This window comes from Pristiophorus japonicus, chromosome 6 (genome assembly GCF_044704955.1).
Source record: "Pristiophorus japonicus isolate sPriJap1 chromosome 6, sPriJap1.hap1, whole genome shotgun sequence".
Lineage (NCBI taxonomy): Eukaryota > Metazoa > Chordata > Chondrichthyes > Pristiophoridae > Pristiophorus > Pristiophorus japonicus.
Window position 1 is genome coordinate 101,873,976 of NC_091982.1, and position 22,654 is coordinate 101,896,629.

Sequence of the window (22,654 nt, forward strand, 5' to 3'; positions counted from 1 at the left end):
GAGACAGTACAGGGCAAGCCAAAGATCTCCACAGAGAGGGAAGAGAACAAATCATCTCGAGCAAGCATTGTGCCATCAGATCCTACTGAACTCTTTAGAAATAGAATGAGGCTGCACTGCAATAAAACCATTACCATTTAATATGGAACTTGCTATCTAGGGATAAACTCAATCGAACATTACCGCCATTGTAACAGCCTTGACTCTTCCAAGCTCAGTTACTCTGCAACCCTCCCCTGACAACGTTCATTGTTCATTTGTAAACCGCTTTCATAGAATTGCAATAAGGTCAATGGCGAATGTCTGAAGTAGGTTTTAATGAGCCTTCTAGTTCACTGGCTTTCATCAGTTTTGTAATAATGAAGAAGGATTTCAATGCCACAGTGCCCACTTTTGAAAGTTAGGTGAGGAGAGAAAGTGAATTTTGAAGATTGGTCAAGATCAAGTGAAGTATAATCTCTGAATTACTGAGCCCGTTATGTCTGAATTAGCATATCGTCAATTCTTGATGGGAACCCAGGGTTTGATGAAAGAAAATGTACATAATTTGGTTAAATCTAATGAAGTTGCCATGAAAGAAATCGCTAAATGATCAGCAGTGGCAGACACAGTAACATAATAAGCATCACTTTAATCCTTGCTTCTGCGATGCAGTCATGGTCCAAAACTCTCAGGGGCACCGAGGATACTCCCGTCTGAAACTTTCCCTCATTCTAAACTATTTTTTTTTTTTTTTTTTAAAAAGACTTGGGCTATCTGCTGCTGTTAATCAATCCAGTAAATGAGCACACTCTTTAGAATAGCTCTTGTGTGACGTACATTACTGTCGAAGGGAGCAAGCTGTACATTAAGCATGCGGGACATACCTGGTGCACATCATCCATTCCGTTGCTGGCAAATTCAAACACCAGCTCGGTGTGTTGGACTGCAGCAGCCATGACTCACAGATCAAGGGCTCCAGCAACTCTCCAGAATCAGGATAAGAGAGACTTGCTACAAGCGAGAGGGAGTGAAGGCCGCTCTGTGCTCCAGGAGGTAGTCAGTGTGGAAAAATAAATCAGCCTCGTTAGCCTTGCTGACCCTTGATGCGAGAAAGCATGTGCCAAGGTGAGCGACTCTGAATCAAAGCTGCGTGGACATCACACGGTGCAGGGGTGCCGACAGTGAAGGGCCTCCTTTGATCCTGGGCGCGCGATTACAATCTCACACAGAAGGAACGTTCTTGGCACATTATGGATTAGATCTGAAAGAACAAAGCAAGAGGAAAATGTTAATCTGGGAGTGGCCACATTGCTGCTCAAAGTAAAGATTTGGAAGCCCTGCTTAACATTTATCCCCAAACATTGGGACCGATGATGCTGGTACCAGGAGGCCAGGCAGCCAAGTAACTGATACAGACATGGCATATTCACTAAATCTGCTTCCAGTGCGTTTCTCAGAGTCAGACAGGGGCACAAGCAACCAACAATTCAAATGCCATGATCTAAAACCAGAATGATTCATTCTATAAATATTTTGACCTGATTTGCTGCTCAGTCTATCTTCGACAGTGCGAACAAACGCTACAGTTTTGCGCCCTTTGGCCTTGTTATGTATGTAATAACTCGATAGACTGAATACTGTAAACTCACTCAGATGCAAACCGGCTCAACTTTATTTGGGCCCAAAGTGCCCACATTTCATGGTGGCTTGCTTTATAGACCTGGCCCGCACACATGTGCGTACAGCCCAATGACCTCCGACAGTGGTGCCCCCTGGTGGCTAATGACTCCAAGCATACACACATGACAGGCCTGACCACCAATATGATTATTTTCAAAAAGAGGCTAAATTAAGCTAGCCCGCTGGCACGACAGATTGGTGTATCGCAGCACTGCACCAGGGAGAGGTAGGGTGCGGACCTGCGCCAATGATTCCACGCATGGAGAGATGCCAACCTCACCCAACTCATGAGGGAGAGGTCGCCAAGCACAGGCCCAACACTTTCTCGGGACACAAGGAGATAGAAATCAGAGGGCAGGTCACTGATATTCTGAAGCACTTTCCCTAAGGATGCAGTAACAGATTTTGACAGACACCTGGCAATGGTTGTTCATTGGGGTATGGTGAGCAACATGGAGGGTGAGGAGGAAGAATAGAGAAAAGTAAATAAAACAAAGAGTGCTAATTTAAACAAAAGTGATCTTATGAAGAAATTAATGGAGTATAGCATTAGGAATCTGTACCTTACATTAACAAGCCATTTATATGCCGTTTCATTTTGTTTTAATTTCAAGCAGAAAGAATATTCTGTATTAAACATAGACTTTATTCATTTTGGTATCAAAACTTATGAAAAATTGTTGCTAAGATTTTTCCAGAATCTCTCAGAGGAGCTCAGTGTACGGTATATTATGGATGAGGCATTTGAAGTTACAGGAACTACACTAGGGGGCATTTCATTCAAGGCAATGCTAAAATCCCATAAGGTAGAGTTTATGCCAATTCCTTTAAGCAGGTTAACACTGCCACTTCAAATACAGGCAGCGAAAATTCACACAAATTGGCTACAGCAAATCCTAGGCTGAGACAGTTCATGGATTTGGGCCGCCTTTTTTAAAAGTTTGTAATTTATTTCTTGTTCCTGTCCAGAATTCTTGACAGGAGATCAGCAATTCGAATCGATGATTAAAAAGGATTTAGCAGAGAAAAGTTCGGTATTAATTTGAATTGTTTTTTAATAAACGTTACAGGGAAACAAAAGGCGGCATGGAATGAAGTGGAGAACTCTCCCATGAGCAGCCGCAGGCACAGTGGGCCTAGTAATGGCCTAGCGTGCATGCTGCAAAATTCAAATATGCTTCTAATTCCCCATTTTACTTCAGAATCTTCCACTAAACTAAACTCGAATCGTTACGTGCTACCAAATTCTTCTGTTGCTGAATACTCCTGTAACGACTCACAAGCAGGATGTCAAGCCTGGATCTCCAAGCCTGCTGTGAGATGGTAGTCAGCAGTGACTTTAGAAAAGGTGAAAAAGTGGCTCAACCCACTCGCTTAAAACCAGATCATCGACCATCCAGCTAACTGGGTCACGGCTGAGCTTCTCGACTCCGAGTAATCTTAGCAGTCCTGCCATACAGTTGAAAGAGAAAGTTACTGCATGAAAAATTTTTTCTAACCCTTCACCCGCACAAAAAAAACTGGAAAGAAATCAATTCCTAATGGATTTCTCAGGAGATTTGTTTTACCTTATTCTCCCCCGTGCAGCTCATGCTCAATAATGATGGCCTTCAGGTTACCAAAAGATACAGGAAAAGTTAAAAAAAACTTCTCTGCTAACCCACAGTGCACGAAAAATTTTCAATATTTTCAACATGTCTAATGTACATGGGAGAAAACTCACAATCTAAACGGATATACAATGGTGGTGAGTTGTAAAGTAATTTTAAATATTTATATACTGTGAATATGGGAAGTCCAATCAAATCTGAATATGTACATGCACCCAAACTGCGAAGATTTGTTGGTGCAAATATCAGGAAATATGAAGAAACTGAAAAGATTAAGGGTGCAAGTATTTTAACATTACTGATGACTACAGTATAATGCAACCCTTCCCCAGATATGCACGAGTTACAAAGAGGAAACTGCTTAAGTGCAATGGCTAATTGGTGGAGTCTTTTTCAAAAGTAACATTTTCCCTCATAAATTCCACATTTGATGGAGGAGCCTTTCTGCACAAATTCAGTTATTCAAATTATTAAGTTTGGCTCCCTATTGAAACAGGTTTTGTACTTGTATATTCCTGATTTTTTTTGTTTGAAGAGATTAAACATTTAACACGCAAACATCATCATCATCATAGGCAGTCCCTCGAAATCGAGGAAGACGTGCTTCCACTCTCAAAGTGAGTTCTCTGGTGATTGAATAGTCCAATATGGGAATTACAGTCTCTGTCACAGGTGGGATAGATAGTGGTTGAAGGAAAAGGGGGGTAGTGAGTCTGGTTTGCCGCACTCTCCTTCCGCTTGTTTCCTGCGTGCTCTCAGCGACGAGACTCGAAGTGCTCAGCGCCCTCCCGGATGCTCTTAGGTCCACTTAGGACGGTCTTTGGCCAGGGACTCCCAGGTGTCGGTGGGGATGGTGCACTTTATCAAGGAGGCTTTGAGGGTGTCCTTGAAACATTTCCTCTGCCCACCTGGGAATCACCTGTCGTGTAGGAGTTCAGAGTACAGCGCTTGCTTTGGGAGTCTTGTGTCGGGCATGCGGACTGCCCTACGGAGCTGGTCGAGTGTGGTCAGTGCTTAGATGCTGGCCTGATCAAGAACACGGACATTGGTGCATCTATCCTCCCAGGACTAACAGCAGCAACACAAAATGATTTTGGCTTCTTTGCTTGGTGATGAAAGTGTTAAGTCCTCGAGAACAATCATACCCTTAACATTATTGCCAAATTCCAGAATTGTTCAGTACTGGCATGAAGAGTGATTATAAAACTGGCTGCTTATTTCCTTTATCTTCTGAAGAACGATCATCATCATCATCACAGAAAACTCAAAGGAAATGACTTGTCTAAATGAAGCCAGTAATAGTCTATTTTGCTTTCCTGCTACTGTAACTTAGTAGGCCCTTACTGGTGCTGCTGCTATACTAATGCGGTACTCCTTGTTGTAAATGCTGCTGCAAGTGATATCGTATAATTCTAATTCACTCCACAATTATCCAAACCGATTTTTCTGCCACTTTCACGTTCCCCTACATTAATCCATATGATGCAGTTGTTAAAACGTTTTCTCTTCTCTCTGTTCAAAGTGAAACTGTACATGCAAAGTTCAATATCAATAGTGAGCAGGGTAACAAATCTTTCCCGCTAAATCATCATGGACAGCTTCTGACTGGCATGTGGATTCCCGGTTTAGAATTCCCCATCATGTGAAACATGGCCATGTTGTGAATTTTTATTTGCAGTGACATGGGCTGACACAAAGCTCATCGCAGTCTATCCCAAGAAATGCAGACAATATCCCAGCTCAGAAGTTATTTATGGATTTCCCGTTATTCCAACTTCCAATTATTCAACTAACGGTGGCTCAATGAGCCTCACTCTCACCTGAGTCAGGAAAGCATGGGTACAAGTCTCATTCCAGAGGCTTGAATAAGCCAGGCTGATACTTCAGGGGAGTATTGAGGGAGTGCTGCACTGTTGGAGGAACCGTCTTTCAGATGGGACATTAAACCAGGGCTCCGTCTGCCCTTTCAAGTGAATGTAAAAGATCCCACGGCACTATTTTGAATGGAAGCAGTTGAGTTATCCAGTTAATGTCCTGGCCAATATGTATTTCTCAACAAGCATCACAAAAACAGATTATCTGGTCATTATCACATTGCCTGCCGCGTTTCCTATATTACAGCAGTGACTACACTTCAAAGGTACTTCATTGGCTGTAAAGTGCTTTGGGATGTCCTGGGGTCATGAAAGGCTTTATAGAAATGCAAATGTTTTCTTTTTCTTTAGCCTGAATACCTCTCGAGAGTTGTTTGAGGTAATTAGAAGGATATGGTAAATCTCTAACTACACCGGACAGTTCTGTGCGTTTACCCAATGAGGTGCTTATCTAACACCCCCGCCCCCCCCCCAACCCGATCGTTCCCAGATTTGAATGCAGCTGCTAAAATTGGTACTCCTGGATGAAAGGGAAAGTGGCTGCGTCGGGTGAGGTGCAGAATTGGGTGGAGCTGCGATACCCCCCCCAGGGTTGAATAGTCCGCCAGTACTCGGGGCCGGATCTCGCGTACAAGGACTTGCCAAGTGGCTCAGTGAGGCCTCTGAGGGGGTAGCCAGTGCCCGTGAAACCCTTAGCCAGCGAGGACTCAGTCCCTTCACCAAGAAGGAAAGAAAATCGGCACGGAGGAAAAAGAAGAAAAATAAATAGCAAGTTTGGAATCGACAAAAGGACTGCAGCACGGGCTTGAGAAATAAGGACAGTGAGCTGCTCTGCAGTTACTGCTGCGTTGCGAAACAATGTGTTGCACAAATCAGTCATCTGATCCTAATTATGACTCATCATGGGAAATGCAGACTGTCATTGACCCCACATTTCTACATTGTTCTTGTGGTCTGATCTGCAGTTTCAGCTGGGCACAAACAACAGCTACGCTTAGCGTTTCTTCCAAATACTTGGCCACAGCTCTCACACTATATAAATATATAAAAAACACATCAATTATTTGAAATTTTATAGGCTATCTTCATAACTCCCCCCCCCCCCTCCACAACATTCCAATTATGAACTCGCTTGTATAGATTCTAAAACATCCCAGGTTAGATTCCTGGTCTGCACCAAGTTGGTTGATCTCAGCAGTAGGAGTGTTGTAATTAGCCTCAGTGCCCCTGGGTTGGGTGTGAGGGCAGGGGGTGGGAGGAGGCAGGCAAGTCAGCCAGGATTCCAGATACTTATTACTATCCACTGCCCTCTGCTGGAAAGTGTGCACAACAGTCGAGGAGCTGACATTGACATGCCAAGAATGGGTGAAGTACCAGGAGACTTCCAGCACCTTTTGAACCATATTCCATGGGTCGGCACCCTCAGGAAAGGAGGGAAAAAAATCGGGATTTGGGGGAGGGGGGGGAGAAATAGTTAAATGGAAACTGGTTTACTGATTACAAGATACAACGCTAGAGGAAAATACCAACATAGGGCCGTTCACTCCACTGCAGGGAGGAGGATAAACCTGGAAATTACAGGCCAGTCAGTTTAAAGGGGGCGCTGGAGCAGTTTTTAGAACCAATAAAATCCGGAGAAAATGAGCAGGCACTTGGACAAGCATGAACTAATAAAGGAACGCCAGTACAGGTGTGTGAAGGGTACATTGCGTTTGACTAACTTGTCGAGTTTTTTAATGACAAAGAGTGGATGAGGGTCGTGTAGTTGACGTTGTACATATAGACGTTCACAAGGCGCTTGATAAAGTACCACATACTGGGCTTGTTAGCAAAATTGAAGCCAATGGGATAAAAAGGGGGAGTAGCAGCATGGATACAATATTGGCTATGGGATAGAAAACAGGGAGTTATGGTGACTGGCTGTTTTTTGGATTGGAATGAGGTGGTTGTTGTTGTATACAGTGGAGTTCCCCAAGGTTCAGTACTGGGACCACTGCTCTTTTTCATATACATTAATGACTTGGACTTGGGGGTACTGGCACAATTTCAAAATTTGCAGATTCCATGAAAATTGGAAGTGCAGTAAAGAGCGAGGACAATAGTAATAGACTTCACGAGCACAGAGACAGGCTGCCAGAATGGGCGGACACGTGGCAGATGAAATTCACACAGTAAAGTGTGAGGTGATATATTTTGGTAGGCAGAATAAGGAGAGACCATACAAGCTAAATGGGACAATTTTAAAGGGGGTGCAAGAAGAGAGAGACCTGGGGGTACTTTTGCACAGAAGGTGGGAGGACAGGTTAACACAGCAGTTACTGAAGCATATGGGATCCTGGGCTTTATAAATAAAGGCCTAGAATACAATAGCCAGGAAGTTACGCTAAACCGGTATAAAACACTAGCTTGGCCCCAGCTGGCGTATTGTGTCCAATTCTGGGCACTGCACTTTAGGAAGAATGTGAAGGCTTGGGAGAGGGTACAGCAGAGATTGACTGGAATGGTCCCAGGAATGAGGGAACACAGTTACATGGATAGACTGGAGAAGCTGGGATTGTTCTCCTTAGACACTAAGAGGAGATTTGATAAGAGGTGTTCAAAATCATGAAGGGTTTAGATAGAGTAAATAAAGAGAAACCGTTTGCAATGGTTGAGGGATCGATGACCAGAGGGCACAGATTTAAGGTGATTAGCAAAAGAACCAGAGGCAGCATGAGGAAAAGCTTTTATACGCAAAGAATGGTTAAGATTTGGCATGCACTGCCTGATAGGGCGGTGAATACAGATTCAATAGTAGCCTTCAAAGCGGAATTGGATAAATACTTGAGGGAGAAAATACTGCAGGGATATGGGGATGGAGCAGGGGAGTGGGACTAACCGGATTGCTCTTCAAAAGAGACGGCACAGACCCGATGGGCTGAATGGCTTTTTATGCTGCACTATTCTATGATTCTACGGTGAGAACCCCATTAATCATACCATCATTTCCATGATAAATCTGAAGCAATACCTTCACACAACCTTACAGACAAATTATTTTATTTTTCAAAGGAAACTTTTCCTTTTAAAGCAATCCAGTTACACAACCAAAATCTCACTGCCAGTCCCCAGTATCAAGGGTCTGAGTTATGAGAAAGGACGGGAGAAACTTAGGCTTTTCAGCTCGGAAGCAGCATCGGGAAGGCTTCCTCTGTTCACTGTGTATTTCAATGATTTGGATAGAGGCCTAGGACAGAGTGGTGTTGAAATTTGCAGATGATATTAAAACACTACAGGAAGGAGTGTGCAACACAGGTTCACCAGGATGCTGCCAACATGAGGAAATACAAATATGAAGAAAGATTTGAAAAATTGGGCCTTTTATCGCAAGAACAAAGCCGATTACATAATGATACAAATAGGAACCCAAACCCACGACCTCTACCACCTAGAAGGACAAGGGCAGCAGGAGCATGGGAACACCATCATCGCCATGTTCCCGTTCAAGTCACATACCATCCTGACTTGGAAATATATCGCCGCTCCTTCATTGTCGCTGGGTCAAAAACCAGTAACTCGTTCCCAACAACATCTTCAACCTCACGGACTGCAGCAGTTCAAGGCAGGGACTCACCACCACCTTCTCAAGGGCAGTTAGGGATGGGCAATAAATGCTGGCCTTGTCAGCGACGCCCACATCCCATGAACAAATAAAAAGTGTTTAAAATTTGAAAGGAGGAGCCAGGGTAGCTAGAAGCAGACTGTTTCTAGTAGTTGAAGGGTTAACTATAAGTGGCTCTCGACACAAGAATAAATGTAAGAGATTTAGAACACAGAACAAGAGGAATTTCATTACATAGAGAGTTGTGGGGCTCTGGAATTCACTTCCAAGGTTAGTGGTTGAGGCACTGTCAGATTAGATTGGATCGTTGGAGGAAGGAAATGGGGTTGAAAGAATAGGGGAGCAGGGTGGGTAAATGTGACTCTCACAGAGTGTAAACACCAACCTGAATTGGTTAGGCTGAATGGCCTATTTGTGTTGTAACCTCTATGTATAGGTGATCTTAGAGGTATACAAGATGGCTGAGAGTACAGAAAAAGTTAACCTGGAGCGTTTCTTGAGTTGAGCTACGAGAGTAGAACAGCAAAGGATCACAGCTTCAAACTAAAGGGATACCAAATCATGAAATTCTTCACACACACCGAGTGATCAACATGTGGAACAAACTTCGAGCTGCAGTAGTGGAGGCAGAAAACTCTGGAAACTTTTAAGAAACAATTGGAGGCCACAGTTGGATCCCTTTGGTGGATGAATCAAGATGGGCTGAATGGCCTTCCTCATCTACAACTATCTTGTGATCTGCTCGGATTGCTTAAGGTGACTTCTGTTGAAAGAGTACATGCACTGATATTAGGTCAGAACAAGATTGGTTTTGGCTGTAATGGTCCCTGCAGCCAAATAACTTTCCGGCTCTCACTGTTAAGACACAACGTGTGAAGAATGGTCACTTGGATGAGAACTGGAGCTAGCATGTGAGATGCTAGAAAGGAGTCAATACCTTCAAGAAAGGACGGGTAGGGGGGGAAATAGAGGGGATTTTTTTTTGTAAATATATTTTTCTCCTGGATAAACACCTTGTCTAAGCTATGAAACCAATGTGTGCTAATTAACTCAAGCCCCTTCAAAGCTCATTTGCATTATTATCTTAGTGACGGCCCATACAATATGGGTGTCAGGGAAAGCACTTTTGCACACAGTGCATTGTTGCTCAGGCAACTGTGGCATCCTTGGCCCCAAGTTTCCACATGATTTGCTCCTGATTTTTAGGAGCAACTGGTGTAGAACGGAGTATCTTGGAAATTGCAATTCTCGGCATTTAGTTTGCTCCAGTTCTAGTCAGGTAGAACAGTTTCACTTTGGAACAGAATTTTTTTTTCAAAAGGGGGCGTGTCCGGCCACTTACGCCTGATTTCAAAGTTTCGTGAGTGAAAACTTACTCCAAACTAACTTAGTGAATGGAGTAAGTGAAGATTTTTGTACGCTCGAAAAAACCTTGTCTACACTTTAGAAAATCAGGCGTAGGTTACAAATCAGGCGTAGGGAATGAGGTGCGGAGGAGGGGGGGGGGGAAGGGAAGTCATTCAATTCTACAATCAATCCTTAGTTATACTTATACAAATATTATACAAATAAATCCAACCTGAATAAAAATTTATAAGCAAAGAAAAGATTAAATAAACCATGTTCCTACCTGTGTGAAAGTGCTTCAGGCAGGCCTTTCATGTTGGAGACAGGCAGCGGTGTGGCGTCAGTGTCTCGACGGCAGCGGCAGCAAGCTTCGAGCTGAGCTGCAGTGCTTGAGGCAGGCCTTCATTCTCTTCGTGGCTGGCCGCGAAGAAGCAGCACCGGACGGACCCGAGGCCATTCGGCCATGAGATATCAGCGGCGTCAGTGGCTGGCCAGCAGCCGAAGAATCAGCGGACCAATGTGAGGCCATTCGGCCACGAGATAGCAGCGGCGTCAGTGGCTGGCCGGCAGCCGAAGAATCAACGCAGGACACACGCAGCTCATTAAGGTTCTTGAGGCCATTCGGCCACGCTTTAGGGGCGGCGTCAGTGGCTGGCCGGCAGTCAAAGAATCAGCAGCGGATGGACGTGAGGCCATTCGGCCATAGGATATCAGCGGCGGCAGTAGCTGGCCAGCAGCCAAAGAATCAGCAGTGGATGGACGTGAGGCCATTCGGCCATAGGATATCAGCGGCGTCAGTGGCTGCCGGCAACCAAAGAATCAGCAGCGGATGGACGTGAGGCCATTCGGCCATAGGATATCAGCGGCGTCAGTGGCTGCCGGCAACCAAAGAATCAGCAGCGGATGGACGTGAGGCCATTCGGCCATAGGATATCAGCGGCGTCAGTGGCTGGCCGGCAACCAAAGAATCAGCAGCAGCCTTCGAGCTGTGAGGGGGACTGAGGCCATTTGGACAGGGAGAGGCAGCCACATCGACAGTTTTATATTTAAATTTGCAGAATGGGTGCTACATTGTCAACACCACGTATTATTGCAAAGTTGAATTGGCACTCTTATTTCTCCAAACACACAGTCCTTAATTTGCATGCACCAATGCAGCACCGGTTCTGCAAGTTTAGCAGTGAAAAGCTGAACTCACTGATTTCAGCAGGTGATTTATTCAGCAGTGCTGCTAAAAGCACTCCCTCACACACAGAAATATCAAAAACAATTAAATTACAAGCCTTTGCAGGGGTCCAAGAAACAAATCTTCACTTTTTCTGCAGTATTTTTAAAAATGGCCAAGTGCCAATGTTTGTGTGAGACTGCACGTGCGTGCACGCTCCAACGTGTACGCGCAGGGTTGCTGGCACCACGAAGGCTAATTTAAATTGTACCCGCCCCCTGCTGCTTAGAAAATCGGCAGGAGTGTTAGGCTCCGCCCCCTGCTGCGAAGAGCGCGCCGCGCCAAGCAGACATCGAGCTCTGAATATCGGATTTTTTTTTAGGCGCAGTTTTCGGCGCGAAAAACAGGCACCCAGCTCGGAGGTGCGCCGTTTTCGCCGTGGCACGAAACTTGGGGCCATGAGTGGGCAAATTCAGCAATAAACCAACCCAATCGCACGACCCAGGCTCACAGCCCGGCAGATATTTTCAGCATTACTTCCCTTTAATTACATTAAAATGTGTTAATGCCGTGGACTAGTATAGAACCGCCAACACGTTGTCCCTCAAAATAACAACAGAAAGAATGATGTGGCAAGCACCTCATTGTATAGAACACACCAGCAGTAATGTTATTGATGTTGGGTCTGCACCAGTAACTCAAGATGGACCACATCAGGACCACCACCAAGACAATTGTTGTTCATCATGGCAAAACAGTCACTGGGTACTAAATAAAACAAGGCAAATGAGCCAAAGGTGAGCAGAGGAAACGTTACAAGGACACCCTCAAAGCCTCTCTGATAAAGTGCGACATCCCCATTGACACCTGGGAGTCCCTGGCCAAAGACCGCCCTAAGTGGAGGAAGTGCATCCGGGAGGTCGCTGAGCACTTCGAGCCTCATCGCTGAGTGCATGCAGAAAACAAGCGCAGGCAGCGGAAAGAGCGTGCGGCAAACCTGTCCCACCAACCCTTTCCCTCAACGACTGTCCCACCTGTGACAGGGACTGTGGTTATCGTATTGAGCTGTTCAGCCACCTAAGGACTCAAGTTTAAGAGTGGAAGCAAGTCTTCCTCGATTCCGAGGGACTGTCTCTGATGATGATGAAAACAAGGGACTGGGCTCAATTCAATTGGATCTATTTTAGGAAATGCAAGTAAAAATAGATTGCAATACTACTTTGCTCTCGAGTGGATTAATTGCCAATTTGCCTCCCAATTATTTCCCACAGTCTGTTTGGATAGCCCATCATGCTGAAGATGAAATGCTGCTGAGTGTCGAAATACCAGGAGGTTAGAGACTGGAACAGCGACGGGATCTCTCTCTGCATGCTTTCAACACCAGCCTCAATGGAGCTCCTCTATTTTCAGCACACGTCTGGTGTTTTCGTTCACACACTCCCAAACTCGCTGCCAATTTAGGGCAGTTGAGGCAAGCTGCCAAGTCATGTCCACGACACTGCAGGCTGAGTGAATGCCAGGTTACAATTAACTTGTGACCTTAACCCCACTGAGGACAACGGCAGCATTAAAGCTCCGTATTTTAATGAACACCGTCAGTTAATGTTTACTCGGACAAATACACATTCCAGTGTGCTGGCTCCTCCCATAATCTAGGTTACATTGACATCGTCAAAGTAAATTTTTGTAGCTGCTGCAAGGTTATTTTTTTCCCACTTTGTTGTGAGAGGTGCAGAGGATGCCCAAAGCTCAAGGCCAGTAAATTCCTGGGATTTGCTCCCGTTCGGCTGGCCTTACTTCATCGGAGCTGTGCAGCAAACACTCTTTATGCGTGCAAACAGAGTTTCCACTGCGCTTCTGCCCAAGTAACACTGCCGGAGCGGGTGTAAATCCCAGGAATTTTCTGGCCCAAGACGCCACCTATATTCTCCAGGAGGTAAAGGGCAGAGATTGTCAAGAGTATTGAATCTGAAGTAACACCTTTACCCAGTGCTACCAACTACCTCCTTCCTGTACTAAATACAATTAAAAAACATCTATAGTTGAAATTGATTGGCGGCTCCACAGTTCCCCTTTATGGCATGACATTAACATTCAAATAATACTTTTGATTCTGCCTCTGTGCAGTGTTTTGTTCCACATCAATAATGCCATAAATGCAAACTGTTGGTTACACTGCAGGGATATTTGGCGATATTTGCATACAATATAGGCTTCCCATTACTTGAAATAAAGTCTCAAATGACATGGTGGAAAGAAGTCACATTAGTACAGTGACCATGCAGTAGCTTTATATTTGAAGTCAATGGAAATTAAAATCGAGCGGGTCATAAATCGAGCATTCAATTCAAACCTGCCTCGTTCCCGGCGGCCTAAATTAGGTCAGGTTAGGTTAAAATCAGGGTTCTGGTCTTTCTCCACAGCACTAAGCCGGCATTGAAGGACAGCAGAAAGAAGGCTCAAGTAGAAAATGAGAATGTCACACGAGTGCAGTAGGGAGCTTGCCGGAGACTGGAGTTGCATCTTTGGGGGAGTACTCAAGGCTGACTCCACATGAGAAAACTGGAAACATTTCCCATTTCCTACGCAATAGCGGTCCTTACCTTGTAATAGATTGGGGTGGGGAGGCATGGGAGAGGGAGTGAGCTGCAGATGGGCTGTCACCATCCCACAACAGGAGGGAAAAATAAGGCAGCAAAGTCACCCAAGCCATTCAAACAGAAATACCTATTTGACCTTTTCGCAATGGAATAATCTCCAATGCAGCAGGATGGGAAGGGCAGAGACAAGGTTTTAAAAGGGCAAGTTGCACTTTATCCTTCCCTTCCCATCCAAAATGTCCCCTTCTGAAGTCATCAATTCTAGCCGAGGTATGTTTCCATAGACACCAGCAGCCCTCTGGTGCCTCCCAAATGTGACCATACTTCATGCATAAGGTTAGTCAGTGAGTCGACAGGCCATTTTATTATGGGGGTGTATCAGATTGTCGCTTAAGGCATCCAGGTTATTGAAAGGTGGCACAGCATTTATCAGCCGAGGCTCAATGGGCAGCACTCGCGCCTGAGTCAGAAGGTTGTGGATTCAAGTCCCGCTCCAGCGACCAGAGCACAAAATCTAGGCTGACACTCCAGTGAGGGAAAGCTGTACTGTTGGGAGGTGCCGTCTTTGGATGAGACATTAAACCGAGGCCCCGCCTGCCTTCTCAGGTGGATGTAAAAGACCCAATAACCACTATTTCAAAGAAAAGCAGGGGTGTGCTCCCCGGTGTCCTGCCCAATTTTGTCCCTCACCCTACAGCACTAAAACAGATGGTCGGGTTATTTATCACATTGTTGTTTGTGGGAGCTTGCTATGTGCAAATTGGCTGCTGCGCTTCCTGCCTTACAACAGTGACTACACCTCAAATGTACTTCATTGGTTGCAAAGCGCTTTATGACACCGAGGTCATGAAAGGCACTATATAAATGATAGTCTTTTTTTCCTGCAGGAGTCATGGGATAGTATTCAGGAATCAGGATCGTGGTTGATTTTTCCCTACTGAGGAGAAGGGCAGCTGATCCAGCTGTTGCACCCAGCTAGCCTGGATGGAACAAGGTGGGAATCAAACTTATGACCCTCTGATTTGCACAACTTTGTGACAAAAAGCGTAATACCTTTACCCACTAGGACACTAGAAAAGCTACCCACCGTCGGCAAACCCCTTGCCACCCAAGACAATAACAGCAGTCTGCAAATACTTACACTATTATGGAAATGCCTGAAAGCTTCTGTCCAATAAATCTGAAAAAGTGACATTTTATTTCTTTAAAGTTCAATTTTTTGGGGGGTTACCATGGTCTCATTCATTTAATATTCACATATTCTCTTGTCAGCGGAACATATTTTCAGAATTTGAGGAAGGAATTCATCCAGCAGCATTAAAAATATCCGACAATTCAACTGGGTCCTGTTATTTTAAACTTGTTGCGGAAACAGCAATTTACAGACAACAGATTTAAAACGAAACACAAAGAAGTTGTTTTGTTGTCCTTACTGTTATAATTGATGGGGAAACTGTAGGACAATGCTTTTGCATGGAATCTTACTTAACCCTCAGTCCTAAAGAGCCTGGATAGATGGCAGCCAATATCAGTCACCACTGAGGCAGTCTAAGCAATTGCTGTGGTAACTTTTTTCTGTTCTTAGTTCTGAGTATAAAGGCTGTGGGGCTATATAAATGGAGGACTAAAAAGATATGGAGTTGTAGGGAGGACTGAAGCCTTGTGAGTATACACAGAAAAAAAGAGAGCGAATGTAAAATCTATTGCATGTAATAGTAGAATACTAAAAACTCGTGGTGGCCATGTTTGTTGTGGGCAGGGAAGCCATGTCTGCTTCAGATAAAGAAAAGATTGGCATTGGTTAAGACCCTTAAAATAACTGATCAATTTTAAGCACATTATTACGATAGCATTTCAAAAAATCTTGCCTGTTTATGTCCAAGATTCACTTAGGACAACCTTACAAGGAGCATGTTAAAATACTCCACAAAATTTCCAAACTACTTGCGCAATTATTAAGTCTTCCCTTCCTGATCAGAAACACCCAAGTGTTAGGGGAAATTAACTGACCAGTATTTTAAGAGTTAATTTTGTCTCAGTTAGTAATTAAAATATTACAGATAGAAATTGGTCTTTTGGCGATAGCAGTGTTTTTCGGCATTTTTCGCCAAAAATACCGTTACAAATACCAGTATTTTTAAAGGCATAAAATTGGCAACAAAATGCGCCCGATGGTAAAAATCGGTGTTGCACGAGGATTCGCGGTAAAAACCGCAGTCCTCGCCAACTTTAGTCCAAGGCTGATTACCGCTTAAAGGATAGGCCCTGGGAGGGGGAAAACACGCAAAAAAAATTTCAAAAATCCCCCCCCAAAAAAAAAAATCACAAAACATTTACAGGACTCTTAACTATGTAATCACTGCAAAAGAATTAAAAAATAAAAATGGTAACTTACCTTTTTTGCAGGTCTTTATATTACCACTGTTTCTGGGGCAGGCTTTCCTCGGGCAGTTATTTTCACCCAGAATACGGGTACGCCGAACAGCCAATTTAAAGTGATAGCTTTTTTTGGCGTTGCACGACGGCGGTCCGCTTTTCAGCGGTATTTCAAAACCGTCAGCGTACAACTTTGGCCAATTTAGGTGAACACCACTTACCCGCAAAAATGGTGAAATATCGCTGAAAAAGCGGGCACAAGGCTGGCCAATTTCTAGCCCATGGTCTTCATCAATGGCCAAGAGGGCCATTCCATACATTGAGATTTTATTTTTGGTGGGGCACAAATCTCAAGGTGCAACTAATTACAGCCCCACTCCTACCCCCACTCAATTGAACAAGTAGACTGGACTGATAACCACGTTCTTATAATATATCCTGGCACAATCTCCAGTTTACTAACAGATTCAAATATGCCCTTCGCCTCTAACTGTTCTTAGTTAGAGAAGCAGCTTTCAGAGTCTTCCAATCTAATTGGCAAAAATGTTTCAAGTTCATTCAATTCCACCCACCCTCAGTCCTTAAAAATAGATTAAAAAATGCAAGAGTCAAACATTTATAAGTTTACTCATCGCTATCTGGTGCAAAACCTCTAGCAGGGCGGGTCCTAAAAACTTCCCTGATTGGCCAACTGGTACCTCTGGCACTGTGGCAGACAATCTTATTGCATTCATTCTGTAAGGCTAGGGTTCTTATTGGCCCCAATGCTGAATCTCAAATTGTCTGCTAATCCAGAACGGTGTTAGCTTGCCAAGGCTCACTTAATTTCCCAGTTTAAATTAAATGCTCAGCATCTCCTTGAAGAAAGCTTGTTTCTAGTAATTTAAAAATTAAGTGCAAACATTTCTAGTAATTTAAAAATTAAGTGTAAAAATGTCAGGCTTTTTTTTATCCCCCAGCACACGTCCCCAGACAGCTCTTCACCTGCTAATGGTTTTGCCCTCAGCTCTGCAATTATGAGTCGCCTGAGGTGATATCAAGTCAAACATCAACCCTGCAGAGGCATTTCATAATTGCAAATTTAGTCCTAGAGCTGTGACTGGTTAAAATAATCTAGCTTTTCTCTTGCTGGGAGAAACTGCAAACTCCTTTTTCATTTATTTTATTCTAAGCTCTAACGGTGCTTGCCTGTGAAAACTCCAGATGCAGTTCTATTTGCATGTTATTTGGCTGGACATTGCAACCAGTGCATCAGAGTCAACTGTGGCTTAATGGTAACATACTCGCCTCGGAGTTAGAAGGTTGTAGGTTCAAGGCCCACTCGAGGCTAATGTAGGCTTACACGTACAGTACAGTACTGAGGGTGTGCTGCACAGTCGGAGGTGCTGACTTTAAACCAAGGGCCTGTCGACCCTCTCAGGTGGATGTAAAAGATCGACAGTACTATTTGAAGAAAAGCAGGGGAGTTCTCCTGGTGTCCTGGCCAATACTTATCCTTCAACCAACACCTAGAACAGATGATCTGGTCATTTACGTCATTGGGAGATTGCTCTGCTGCCGCATTTCTTGCATTACAACAGTGACTACACTTCAAAAGTATTTAATTGACTGCAAAGCACTTTGGGACATCTGAGGTTGTAAAAGGCAGAATAGTCTTCATTCAAGGGCTGCAGTTGCTAGTAAGCAAATTTACCAGTTTTATGCATAAAGGAGAACACAAAATCACGACTGCCATTACAACTATATCATCACACTGCCAATCACGTCCTACATTACATTATTTTTAATCTTTGGTTTAATAATAGGAGCACATTGCTTTGAATGGTAGCATTACCACTGACCTCTATATCCTTAGTCTACAGGGAATGAGGAAAATATTAAAATTAGCTACGTTCTTGACCCTGGGCACGATCTACTGGGCTGCAATATAAAGTAACTGTGTAGACATTAGAATTCAACAGCATTAGGTTTGGCTGAGAGGATCTCACAGTCAAATAGCTGGTCAATACTCACTGTTTAAACTGACTTGAAGAATGGCCATTCCAGTATGGTACTGGACGACAAATGGCATCTTCAAAAAAAACATTTAACGAATCAGTGCCTTCAGGAGAAAATTGCTAAAAACAAAAGGTTGGGGTAGGGTCATTTTGATCCAACCCTTCAATGGAAAACTGATGGGACAATACACAGATAGACAAAATAGTGGAAATCTCACACCATGGCTCAATAAGGAGCGTTACAATTGGACTCCTGGTTTAGGGAGGCGTGAGAAACAAAAACATTTGTCCAGCATTCCTGTTCATGATCCCTATCTGGTGCAAATACCTGAACATTTAGACAGGACACGATCAAAGTCTGACTGTCATGGCTCTCCACTGCAGGCAATTAACCTGCAACACCTCAGGGTCTGGGTCTACATTGAACAAATGAAGATTTCAGGAGAAACTTCTTTACCCAGAGAGTGGTTAGAATGTGGAACTTGCCACCACAGGGAGTCGTTGAGGTGACTTCCCTTTGAAGGGAAACGAGATAAGCACACGAGGGGGGAAAGGAATAGAAGGATATGTTGATGGAGTGAGATGAAGAAGGATGAAAGGAGGCTCGTGTGGAGCATAAAAACGATTGGGCCAAATGACTGGTTTCTGTGCTGTAGATTCTATGTAACTCGGGTGAGGGGTGGCGGGGTTGGGGGTGGGGAGGGGGGAAAAGAGGAGAAGATTAGTCGGAAGAAAGGTAAAATAATGAAAACCACCAAAACAAGATCATCATCATTATAGGCGGTCCCTCGAACGAGGATGACTTGCTTCCACGAGTTCACAGATGATTCAATTAAATACCCGATGTTCCAGTCCTGAACACCAGTTGAGGGGGTGGAAGATGCCTGTGCGTAGATTTTTTTAACGTGTGGTGACCGTTGCACACCAGCCACCACATGGGCTTGGCAGAGCTAGGCCTTTATCCAGTGGTAAGGGTTAAACCAGGACGACTGGAGACCTGCTCTGCTGCACGGACCGAGTGCACACACATATCGCAGTGTGGGCTGGTCCGTGCTGCCCTGGGCCCCATACCCTCATTCGCCACACCTTCGCCCATGATGTTCCAGGGCCCGGCACTCCAGCTCTATTTATAGCCCCGAAAACAAGTTGATTAAATGCTGGATGCAGCATGTGTTGATGATGTGTGAACCGGACAGAATGGCAGGCGACGGCCAGTTGAATTTTCACAGCAGCCTACTGCTGCAGTTCTGTGGCCAAGAAGTCCCCAGTGCAGCAGCTTTAAACTAAGGGTGCACATAGATAAATATGTCCCGGCTCCTGAAATAGACGCCAGTCTGATCAGCAGTGAGTTGACTGAGAACTAAGTTGGCGATTCCACTTCAAGAACACAGTGCTGACCAGGTTTCACTTTATTTAGACAATGCTGCGAACAATATTATTGCTCTATATTTACGCACACTCCCTTCCATCCCACGACAATACTCGGCATCAAATGGCTCATAGATCAATTCCTGCAGGTTCTACAGTACAAACTGCATGTGGACTTTAAAAACTACCAGAGAAATTCAGCGTCTAGGGCTGTAATATGCTATCTGGGGGAATTCATACTTGTGCCAATATACTTGTATGTTTTGATTCATCACCTTAAATTGCTTCCACCCGTGCCACCATCGGTACCTGACCTGCAACCACTAGTGCTTCACCCGAGCGCTATCCAGCTCTAAATGCTCTCTTCAGACACAAAGTTTGAAAGTGCAAAATCAATAATCCAATTATACCGCTGGGTTTTTCTCACAGCCTAAATGGACATGGAATGAACATTTCACAAGCTCACCATTACACTTTATGGATATCCTAGTGGCACTGAATACTCTGAAGGTTATACTTGCTTCACCACCAACCCCTTCCCCCCCCCCCCCCCACCCCCACCCCACCATTTGTTATCTGAATCACACCATAAAACTCTATTTATGTCCTCCACAAAGCTGCTCATGGTCCGAGCGTATTCCTGTTTTCCGTGGTCGTTAAAGTTCCAGCATCTCTAGAATGCTTTGTTAGCCTTGAGCCAGACAAGAATGAGGCACAAGAGTGACTGGTTACCGGAACAAAGCTTTTGAAAGTAGTGGAATTAATTTTATTACAGTAACATATAATGCTAGCCTACCACGCAAACCTGAACCGTTCTTTAAAAAAAATAATTCTGCTTGCTCCTTTCCTTCGCTTCTAGAACCTTCCTCTGCTGCTATTTCTAACACTGGGAGCTCGCTAGCGGACGGTCCAGGGTTTCTTACCCGCTGTTGTTTCTTCAAAAAAAGCCAGACCAAAAATAACAAAGTTGATTGGGAAAATCCCCAACTTGTGACCAGTTCCAGCCAGTGACAAGTGACTTACCAATATGTTGACCCGAAACAATTACAGGTCACCTTTCTGGGAAACACCAGATTCCTATCAGCGCCAAAGAGGCTCTCTCAGTAGCAGCATTGCAAGGCTTCCCTTTGCACTTCAAAGGATGCAGTCCATTTATCCACACTCAGCTGTGACATTTAAAGGCCCGGGATTAATGAAACAGTCCTCTACAAATCAAGCAGAAAACAATGACAGGAATTAAAAAAATAAACAGCTATCCAAGGAAAGAGAAAGGTGAGCAAAGAGGCCTGGAAAAGAAGTGAGAACGGAAAGAGAGGGAGAAAGGGCAGATTGCAAACAAGTGCAAAAACAGCAAGAGGGGGAGGTGCCGGAGAAACTGCTGTGGAGAATGTAACTGAGGTGTTTGCAGGTCAAAAGGAATAAAAGATGACCTCATGTGTTAGGAACGTCACACCCAGACTCAGTGAAGACATGGTTTATTTAGGCTGAATTTCAGGTTTGACGACACGACTTATTGGAACATGGAATAGGGCCATGCGGTGCTGGAATACACAGTCACACATCAAAAATACTGCATGGGAGAACTTTTATCATAAACAAATGTAGGCACAAAGTGTCACCCTGCAAGGGAGATTAATGGTGTATTTCAGGAAGTGGATCTGTAATATTGCCCAACAATCTATAAACAGAGTGAATTCCACAACACTGGGTGGGGAAGTACGAACAGACCAGTGAGTCAGAAACCACACTGTTCCCAACTCGCTCAGCCTTCTGCCGGCTAGAATAAATGGTGACCACAACTGGTGGAAATGTGTCGTGACCAGAGGGGCCAGAGAAAACCACCCCTTCAGCTGGATCTTTCAGCATTTGAGGGCCTCAACACCACCTTGTAAACTGGATTTGTGAACTGCCGTGCAGCATCTGTAAGGATAATGCAGCATTAAGTCGCATTCCAAATTTCTTCATAATATCGATTGCCCATTTTTGACAAAATACCACCCCCACCCCCATCGGATCCCATTCCACCACACACCATTCCTTGGCTAAGACGCTGAGTTAGTCCCAAACCTCTGACAATAATCACTCACCGCAGAGCTTCCTGCTTGATAACTTGCCCTCCGATTGTCCATCCCTCACGATCGGTCTCTACACGCACCTGTCTCCAGCCTCGACGGGCGAGCGAAGGTGGCAACCTAACCTCGTGAGAATGCAACAAGGTGACTCCTCCCGCTTATGTGACCAGCTGCATCATTCTCATTTGAAACGGCTGCATATTTCTGTAGAACGCCAACATGAATCCGCCTGTCACAGAGAGTGGCTTTGCCACGTACGTAAAACATGGCAGAATGTTGGCCTCTGCCTCCCTGGGTGACAGCAACCCTTAGAAACCAACCACCAATCCACAGCTAGCTCTGTGCAGCCTTGCAATGTACACACGCACGCACATAGAAGACAGACTTTTTTGTTGTAATCAATCCACACATTGAAGGCCCTGCTCATAACGTGACTGACACCGCTGTATTTGCAAGTGTGGAAACACTCTGCCGAAATAATGCCTTTATGACTGTTCCAGCTGGGAACTTGGATTTTCTACAATGTCAACTTGACTGCTACACTGGCAATGTACCAATTTGCCAGATTTTACTCATGTATCCATTCATAACTGATCATTGTAACCTGGAGAATTACAGATGCAAACACCCATGGGGATGGAGTCCTCACATTAGACTCTACAAACGGGCCTTGCTGAAAAACACATCATATGCAGCTAAGGAGGGTTTTTTTTTTTAAAACACACACACACACAAACACAGGTCGTTGAATCTTTTTTTCAAGAACTCAGCAATTGAAAAGAAAACCAGTTCAAAACAAAAAGTGTTTGGTTTACAGCACTGGAATAATGAGAGTACACCCTAGTCTGCCTGTACTGGTGGTAGCTCTTCAGCCAGAACCTAATGCTTTACTCCCATTTCCCTGCCCCTTCCCCATATCCTTATAAAGTTTTCCTTTTTTTCCCAAAACGTATCCATTTCCATTTTAAATTGTGTTTTATTC

The 22,654-nt window shown here is 44.4% G+C and overlaps 1 protein-coding gene across 9 annotated transcripts in view; it reads right to left on the reverse strand.

The window, feature by feature from the left end:
• Window positions 1-22,654, reverse strand: part of elf1 (E74-like ETS transcription factor 1) — a 272,982-nt gene that overhangs the window by 67,478 nt on the left and 182,850 nt on the right. For 7 of the 9 annotated variants that reach the window (XM_070883075.1, XM_070883074.1, XM_070883068.1 and 4 more), the window contains one exon: window positions 867-1,243. The exons of 1 other annotated variant lie outside the window; for it this stretch is intronic. In XM_070883075.1, the coding sequence (XP_070739176.1) occupies window positions 867-938 (72 nt within the window). In that variant the 5' untranslated portion in view covers window positions 939-1,243. Of the gene's footprint in view, window positions 1-866; window positions 1,244-20,623; window positions 20,661-22,654 lie in introns of those variants that run through there. One more of the 9 variants, XM_070883072.1, reaches the window with a different exon arrangement.